Source organism: Trypanosoma conorhini (assembly GCF_003719485.1).
Source record: "Trypanosoma conorhini strain 025E chromosome Unknown Tco_14.4_contig_00043, whole genome shotgun sequence".
NCBI classification, from domain to species: domain Eukaryota; phylum Euglenozoa; class Kinetoplastea; order Trypanosomatida; family Trypanosomatidae; genus Trypanosoma; species Trypanosoma conorhini.
This window is the reverse complement of record NW_021704122.1, coordinates 47,887-55,389: the sequence shown is the minus strand read 5'-3', so window position 1 is coordinate 55,389 and position 7,503 is coordinate 47,887. Positions and strand designations below refer to the sequence as shown.

At 53.4% G+C, this 7,503-nt stretch overlaps 6 protein-coding genes across 6 annotated transcripts, besides 10 other annotated features; 5 read left to right on the top strand and 1 right to left on the bottom strand.

The window, feature by feature from the left end:
* Positions 1 to 35: 35 nt before the first annotated feature.
* Positions 36 to 97: a sequence feature (A-rich).
* Positions 98 to 412: 315 nt separating this feature from the next.
* Tco025E_01361 (putative tyrosine aminotransferase) lies at positions 413 to 1,666 on the top strand (the record flags this gene model as incomplete). The annotated part of the gene is made up of 1 exon (XM_029368299.1): positions 413 to 1,666. One exon carries the CDS (start codon positions 413 to 415, stop codon positions 1,664 to 1,666), a length of 1,254 nt encoding a protein of 417 aa, XP_029231797.1.
* Positions 1,667 to 1,686: 20 nt separating this feature from the next.
* Positions 1,687 to 1,709: a microsatellite.
* A 281-nt stretch (positions 1,710 to 1,990) lies between these two features.
* Positions 1,991 to 2,020: a microsatellite.
* A 228-nt stretch (positions 2,021 to 2,248) lies between these two features.
* Positions 2,249 to 2,273: a microsatellite.
* Positions 2,274 to 2,442: 169 nt separating this feature from the next.
* Positions 2,443 to 2,475: a microsatellite.
* A 52-nt stretch (positions 2,476 to 2,527) lies between these two features.
* Positions 2,528 to 3,268, top strand: Tco025E_01360 (methylase; the record flags this gene model as incomplete). The annotated part of the gene is made up of 1 exon (XM_029368298.1): positions 2,528 to 3,268. One exon carries the CDS (start codon positions 2,528 to 2,530, stop codon positions 3,266 to 3,268), a length of 741 nt encoding a protein of 246 aa, XP_029231796.1.
* A 221-nt stretch (positions 3,269 to 3,489) lies between these two features.
* On the top strand, positions 3,490 to 3,864 carry Tco025E_01359 (uncharacterized protein; the record flags this gene model as incomplete). The annotated part of the gene is made up of 1 exon (XM_029368297.1): positions 3,490 to 3,864. The coding sequence occupies one exon, from the start codon at positions 3,490 to 3,492 to the stop codon at positions 3,862 to 3,864; it is 375 nt and encodes a 124-aa protein (XP_029231795.1).
* Positions 3,865 to 3,993: 129 nt separating this feature from the next.
* Positions 3,994 to 4,491, bottom strand: Tco025E_01358 (uncharacterized protein; the record flags this gene model as incomplete). The annotated part of the gene is made up of 1 exon (XM_029368296.1): positions 3,994 to 4,491. One exon carries the CDS (start codon positions 4,489 to 4,491, stop codon positions 3,994 to 3,996), a length of 498 nt encoding a protein of 165 aa, XP_029231794.1.
* Positions 4,492 to 4,559: 68 nt separating this feature from the next.
* Positions 4,560 to 4,618: a sequence feature (A-rich).
* A 212-nt stretch (positions 4,619 to 4,830) lies between these two features.
* Positions 4,831 to 4,866: a microsatellite.
* Positions 4,867 to 5,055: 189 nt separating this feature from the next.
* Positions 5,056 to 5,076: a microsatellite.
* A 115-nt stretch (positions 5,077 to 5,191) lies between these two features.
* On the top strand, positions 5,192 to 5,671 carry Tco025E_01357 (uncharacterized protein; the record flags this gene model as incomplete). The annotated part of the gene is made up of 1 exon (XM_029368295.1): positions 5,192 to 5,671. The coding sequence occupies one exon, from the start codon at positions 5,192 to 5,194 to the stop codon at positions 5,669 to 5,671; it is 480 nt and encodes a 159-aa protein (XP_029231793.1).
* A 166-nt stretch (positions 5,672 to 5,837) lies between these two features.
* Positions 5,838 to 7,091, top strand: Tco025E_01356 (uncharacterized protein; the record flags this gene model as incomplete). Its single annotated transcript, XM_029368294.1, has 1 exon — positions 5,838 to 7,091. The coding sequence occupies one exon, from the start codon at positions 5,838 to 5,840 to the stop codon at positions 7,089 to 7,091; it is 1,254 nt and encodes a 417-aa protein (XP_029231792.1).
* Positions 7,092 to 7,219: 128 nt separating this feature from the next.
* Positions 7,220 to 7,243: a microsatellite.
* Positions 7,244 to 7,398: 155 nt separating this feature from the next.
* Positions 7,399 to 7,424: a microsatellite.
* Positions 7,425 to 7,503: the final 79 nt, after the last annotated feature.

Genomic DNA, 7,503 nt, shown 5'->3' with positions numbered 1-7,503 from the left:
TTTGTTATTTTCTTCAAGCGCTACGTGCGGGTCGGGTTTTTTTTTTGAGTTTGTCCCATGATTTTTTCTTCCATTGTTTCTGTTTGTTTTTATTTTTACTTCCCGCCTAGCGAAGAGGTGGGGCGGCGCCCTCTTCGTCGACCAAAATTACAGGTAACTTGATTGTTGATAAGCGCAGTAATTGTTTTTCAAGACGTTCATTACTTATTTTTCTATGGTGGGCAGACCTCCCTTGTCCCCTCCCAGCACTTCTCTGCTTGAAATGCCGCCCCTGCGGCTCCCTGCTTGGTGCCTGCTTGTGTGTCTACGCCTCTGTCGCTGCGCCTGCGCGTGTCGTGCTACTACTTTTTTTCCGGTCTGCTTTGAATTTTTTTTCCTCGTCCCTAAGTGTTTTACTGAATAAAGTTTTGCTATGCCCTCTTCTTTCGGTGAGTTGAAGCTTTCTAAGCGTGCGGAGCGTTGTTGTGGGAACCTTAATCGTTTTGTGCAGGAGTTGCAGGCGGCATCAGCTGCTGGTTCATCGGGAAAGTGTTTGATTTCTCTTGCTATTGGCGATCCTGCGCTGGACGGATATTTTCTTCCTCCGTCGTCGCTTGTCTCAAGCGTGGCGAAATGTGCTAAGTCTAACATGTGTAACGGATACAGCTGCTGCTTTGGGTTCGAGGAAACGCGTTTGGCTATTGGAAAATACTGGAAGAAAAACTTTCTTCCTTCCATGAAAGGCGAAATTGCGGCTGACCATGTTGCAGTTGCGTCGGGGTCTGCGGATGCGTTGACAATGTGTTTTGGTGCCATGTGCAGTGAAGGTGACAATATTTTGCTGCCGTCTCCTTTTTTTGCGCATTACGACACAATCTGCCGCTATTACGGTATTGAACCGCGGCATTATCGTTGCGACCACGAGAAAGACTGGGAGATCGACTTGGATCACTTGCGAAGCCTCGTTGATGATAAGACGAAGGCGATTCTGATCAACAATCCGTCCAACCCGTGCGGCAGTAACTTCTCACGGCAGCACCTTGCGGACCTTATCCGTGTGTGTGAGGAATTGCATCTCCCGCTTATTGCGGATGAGGTCTACGCGGGCCTGGTTTTTTCCGGCGAGACATTCACCTCCGTGGCGGCATTCGACACACCTGTGCCTATTTTTGTTGTGAGCGGGCTCTCGAAGCGGTTCAACGTTCCAGGGTATCGCTTTGGTTGGGTGATTGTTTTTGACCGTGACGGTTATGGCGTCAAACTGCAGGCAGCGGTACACTGTTTGGCAACCCGTTCTTTGATGCCTAACTCGGTTTTGCAGTGCGCTGTTGTGGAGGCCCTTGAGGAGACGCCACAGAGTTTTTTTGATGACTGCGCGAAACGTATGGAGGAGGGGGCAATGACGCTTTACAACGGCTTGAACGGGGCTCCCGGGCTGAAGCCTGTGCGGCCGCGTGGTTCGATGTTTATGTCTGTCGTTCTCGCCTTTGAAGAATTGGAGAGCAGTATTCAGTCGGACGTTGAGTTTTCCAAGAAGCTTGCAGAGGAGCAAAATGTGCATGTATTTCCTGGAGAGCCTTTTAATATGCCAGGGGCTCTGCGGATTACCGTCTCGCGGCCTTTGCCGATGATGCAAGATGCTGTGGGCCGTATTCGCTCCTTTTGTGAGAATCATCGACGCGTCTAATTGGGGGCGCAGATTAATTGTATATATATATATATATATGTATCAGTGAAATTTATTGTAAGAAGAACGATGCGTGGGGAAAGGGGGGGAATGCGTGCAAACGGTCAACACTGAAATTCGTTGTGCGATATAATCATTCTGCGGGAGGGGAGTGGGGTGCTCAAAGATGAAGAACACACCCATGCACAAGTTTAAGCTACCCCTCCTTTTTATGCGATCGCGCTTGATGAAAGGGAAAAAGAGGGTGAATTTCAGGCTGAGTTCTTTAATTAGGGACCTAAATATTTTCATATGATTACTTCTATTTTCGTTTTTGTTTTTTTTTCCTCTCCCCTCTTCCTCCTCCTCCTCCTCGGCGGCGTGGGATGAAAATGTGGCGCTCTACAGTCTAAATTCTGCGTGGCCCCCTGACGGCGTGTGCGTGCGTGTGTATGTTTCATCTGCCCCCTACCATGCAGTTTCCTCATAACAGGGACGTGGTTTCTTTGCCACGTCCCCAGTTGCTGGGGACAGACGTCTTGTGCGGTGCTGGCCGGCGTGCGGGTCATCGAATAAATTAGAGAAAATATGAGGAGAGAAAAGATATATATATATATATATTATATATCCTGTTTTTACTTGCAATCGGGAAGCGCGGTGTATTTACGGAGCTGAGTTTGCTTCAGCTCATCTGGTGATGGTTCTGATGGCCGGCTCATGTGTGGCGCAAAGCCTCACAGAAGAGAATTTTGAGGACGGACGCAAGTTGCAAGTGCTGCCACCATTGTGTCTATAGAGTTCTTGTTGTTGCCGGTGTCTTTGTTGTTGTTTATTTGGGCGGGAGCAGTTGCATAGGTAATATGTTGCCTCGCTGTTACGTAAATGGCGACAGAGAAGCCCTACTACGAGTCGTGCGCCTACAATAGTGAGCCCATCGGCGACGTTCTTGAGCAACTGCTGCGCACAAAACGGATCTGCTGTCCCGTAGATGTTTGTACGAGTTCCTCCAGTAGCGGGGGTAAAAGTAGTCCTTGTGCTGGCGGCGTGTCTGTGCTGGAGGTGGCGGCCGGGACGGGGCAGCACGCTGTTTACATGACGCAGCGCTTTCCTCCCCCGCTTATTACCCGTTGGGTCTGCACAGACTTGCCTGAGATGCTGCCGGGGATTTGTCGATGGCTGCAGGAAGACGGTAAAGATCACCCTGCCCTCGTCAAGCGGCCGTATGCGCTAAGCTTCACGGACATGGAGGCTCGTTGGCTTGAGATTCGCGCCCTGGCCACTGAGTTCCCGCATCTTGGCTACGATCTCGTCTTTACCGCAAATAGTTTTCACATTGCGCCGTGGCGTGCGTGTCGCACCCTCATTCAGCGCCTACCGCTCGTTGTAAGACCGGGCGGAATGTTTATTGTGTACGGTGCGTTCAACTACAACGGCGCCTACACGTCCGAAAGCAACCGGCGCTTTGATGCCCAGCTCAAGCAATGTGACCCTGAGCGAGGCATTCGAGAAAAGGAGGCGGTGGAGTCCCTTCTGGCGCAGGTGGACTTTAAGCTGGAGGAGGACTACGCAATGCCGGAGAACAATCGTTGTCTGTGTTTTCGCCGCCACACACGGGCGCATTAGAAATAAATGTTGGCTGCGGTGGAACGGTGGGGCGGCATCTAGCTGCTGTTTCTTTGCGTCTCTCTGTGTTAGACTCCGTGTTGCTATCTGTTGCGATTATCCCCACCCCCTTCTGGTGTCAATTGTTTCCTTTTGTCATTCCTCGCCCTGCCACAATCCACTTGCGTTCCTTTCTTTCTTTGTTGGTATTGTATTGATGGTTTTCAATAGAGGAACGAGAGATGCCGCGCGCTGCGCCAAGAGCTGGCGAGAGAGACGCCCTTTCATTGCGTGCAGGCAAGACCCCCGTGTCAATTCGTATTGTGCCGACGTTACTGCAGATGAAGCCTCTCCTGCCGCAGTATGCATTGCAGCACGAACTGGAACTGCGACGTCAACACCGCGCCGAAAGGGACGGCAGGATTACTGTAGACCGCAGGTTTGCCATCCCGCTCCGCTTTCGCGATGTACGTCTGGAGCGACGTCTCCCTGCCAAAGTGGGCGGACGAAAATTTCTTGGGGTGCGGTTTCTTCCCGTCACGTGGAACCTGCAAAATGCTTGTCAGCTGCGTTTTGTCGATCTGACTTTCGCGAACAGTTGTTTCTCCTTCGTCTAAAAATGATGACTCTCCCCTGCGTTTTGTGTGTGCGTCTGGGAGCGGGTGTGAGGCGGTTGCCGAGTGGGTGGGCCGGGAGGCGTTCCGGCCGCTGTGCCGTATTTGCTTGCTTCTTTCCTTTTTCATTGTTCAGGCTATTTTCGTTTTGCTCAGGTAGCAAACCAGAAGTTGCGGGCGAAGTTGAGCTCCCTGCTGAATAAAAGAAAAATAAAGAATTGTGGATATCTGCCGCCATCTGCTTGCGTGCCTCTGCGTCTTGCGGCGAGTCGGGACTCCGTGCGTGTGATGTGGGCAGCGGAGGGCGGCGAGAACGAAGTGCAGGCGTTCATGGAGCTTCCCGAGGCCGTGTGTGTGCAGGACGACGAGATCAACGCCGCTGCGGAGGCGTCGCGTGGCCGTGTGTGGAATCGAGTGTGCGTCGCGTGCCGGTGCCTCTGCGTGGAGGCAATGCTGACCCTCTCGCTTGCCTGGGAGCACCGCGTGCACGGGGAGGGCCTCGCGCCGTTCTCGTTTCCGACCGCCGTCGGCCGACCGGCATCCAGCAGGCGGGCGATAAGAGATGCACTGCTGGACCTGGTCTAGCCAAGTGCGCTGGCGGGGTGGTGGTCGCCAGCACTGTCGCGTCATCCCCTTAGCCAGGCAGGGGGGGTGGAGGGGGGAAAGAAAAACAGATATCCTTTCCTTAATGATTTTACGTTCGTTTGTTCGTTTCTTTTTTCTTTTTGGATCCTTTTTGTTTTTGGTTTTGGTTTTGCCTCTGCTGATGTGATGTTAACAAGGGATGGAAGAACAACGGTGAGTGTTGTGCCTTGCGGCAGCATTCCTCCAACTGTTGTTAGGCCTCCGCTGCCGCTTCTTCGCTGCGACGGAGGGTTAAGAGGGTCGCACCCACGTATCTCTCCTCTACAAACACCTGTGCATGTACATAAGTGTGTCTTCTTTCTGTGTGGTCCGCGTGAGTGTGCAACACAAACGCACACTAAAACACACACCCTCACACACGTTCAGACGCCTCCTCTCCCTCTCTCTCTCTATTTCCTTACCTCTGGCTTTCGGTGCGTATGCGTCTGTTCCATGGCGCGCTCTCCCATGTGTTTCTTCTCGTGGTCCGCAGGAATGCGCTTCTTCCCATTTTCTCTGCGCCGCACTGCCCTCATTGTTGCTGCCACAGAACACCGATTACTCCCCACTCCATCACCACCACCACCACCAGAAAGTGCGGCAGGGTGAGAAAGAGTGTGTGGAACGTAAGCCAACGTTTATCACCTGTGTTTGTCCTCTGTGTTTGTGGGTGGGCTCTTTTCCGCACACCGGCTAGAGGAGCACGATGCGTGACGCACAATTGCAGTCCCCGACGTTACTGGGAGAGAGTCCTCCTACAAGTGGTGTCCGCCTTGTAGCAGACAGTCATAAAAACTGTGATTTGGGATACGCCGCTTGCGCCACTGGCGCCACCACGTCGTGTGTGGGTGTTGGGGACGCAAGCGGACAGACAAGGGAATACTTCTGCCCTGTATTTGTTCCATCGAAGTCACGACATCACACTGGGCGCGGCACCATCTCGCTCCTGATACAAGACAAGGTGCCCTTCACGCTTGTTGTGCAGCCAGAGGAGCGCACTTTGTACGACGCGCTCGTGGATCGGCTGGTGAAGAAGTGGTGGGGGGACGCGGGGGACGACGCGTCGCAGTGGCTGCCGCAACATCCGGGGCCCCAGCAGGACTCATGGCTTCCGTCGCAGGTGTTGGGCTCCGCGCCGCCCTGCACGCCCCCGCCCCGCCCCGGCCCCGCTGCCAACACTGCGTGAGCGCGATGCATCTGAGGTGCGGCAACTCGTCAAGATTCATTCCCTGCCACTCTCCGATCAGGGCGTGTCTTACGTGCGGAATCACATTCTGAGAGAACTTGTGCCAAGAGTGTTGGGAACTTCTTCAGCAACCTCCGTGCCGCGGGCGGCACAGTGGTTTTGGGTGATGGATGACGACATTCAACGATTCTACATGGCCTGGAATGGCAAGAACAGTGCAATCACGCCACGCCAACTCTTCACTGAGGTCTACAGCCGCATCCAAGCGATGCACGGTTCTGCGTGCGACATGAATGACGTCGCTGTCTTCTCGCTGGAGTACCCCCGCTTTGCCTACAAGTACGGTGATCGCGATTTGGCCTTAAACAGTTACAACAACATTGCCTCACTTTTTCGCTATGATCTTTTGCCACCCGAGTGCGTCTACCGCTTCCGCATCCGCGAGGACTACGACTACACCTTGCAGCTTATAAGTCACGGACTGAAGACGGCGCGGTTCCGTAACCTTTCCTTTGAGGTGCCTGGAATGGCAGAGATGCCGGGAGGTATGACGGATTACTACAAGACTCAGAAGGATGATATTAGACGCCAGAACAAGGTGTTCGTCGAGATGTGGCCGGCTGTGGCACAGGAATGCGTAAAGGGGAAGGGGGGTTTACAGCGGGAAGACATACGCGTCCGGTGGGACCTTCTTCACCCAAGAAAGAACCCCAACCCCGGCGCCACCTTGCAGTGCCGCACGCCGCTAAAGACAAGGGCGCACAAACCCCGCTCCCACAGCATCAATGGGACAGTTTCAAAGACGAACGAAGGCTGCGTGAATACCTCAGGCGACGCGAAGAAAGTTAAGTTGAAGGCTAAGAGAAATCGATCGTCAGATGCAGCGCAGGAAGCGAAGACGCCGAAGGAGGAGGAGCATGATCTTCAAATGACGTTAAGGGCGACCGCGACTTTGCATGGAGAAGCTTGTGCGAAGAAGAAGGCGTCCAAGGTGGAAATCAGGAGCCCACCTGAGTGGAAGGGCTACGTCCTCGAACGATGGAGATGTCTTACCGTCCACGAGGCTTTGGGGCTCCATCTACGTGTCATCCCCTCAGAGCGATTGCGTCTTGGGCAAACCGTTGCCGTCGTCCCGCCCCTGTTTGAGCAGACCCCTTCCGTTGTGCAGGCTGTACTCGTCGACAAGAGCATTGTGCGGAGGCGCCGAGGCGGCAAGGCGGAGGGGGTGGGCACCATGGAGACCGAGAAGGGGGCGGAGGCGGACACCGTTGTTGAGTGGAGTGCGGTGGCGCGTGGACTACCTCTCCTCTCTGTCAGACGTTGCTACGAAGTGCCTGTGGTGGGTGTTGACGTCGCCGCTGCCGCTGTGGATGCCTTCTTTGAGAGGGAGTGGGACAAGGAAAAAGAAGCTGCGGGGTAGAGAAGGTAACGATGCACACTGTGGATACGGTAGGCGTCACCCTCCATCGTAAGTAAAGAAAAGATGAGATGTTAGAGGCAAAACGTAAATGCTTGTTCAGCACGGTATTAATCATAGAGCGACAAGGGTATTAATAATAATAATAATAATAACAGCAACGACAAAGGGTGCCCTCCGCTTCATTAGCCCCTCCCACTCTCTAGGTGCATTGGAGATAGTGGTGCGGAACGTGAAGAAGGAATGATTTATTTGCACAATAAAGCGAGACGCCTGCGATGGGGGCTGGGCGTGTCTCTATTGATCGCTTTTTGTTTGTTTGTTTGTTTGTTTGTTGCTGGGTGGGGGGGGGGAAGTTAATGTATGTTTATGGATATTGTTTTTTTGCCCGTTTTCCGCCTGCGATGGGGAGTAA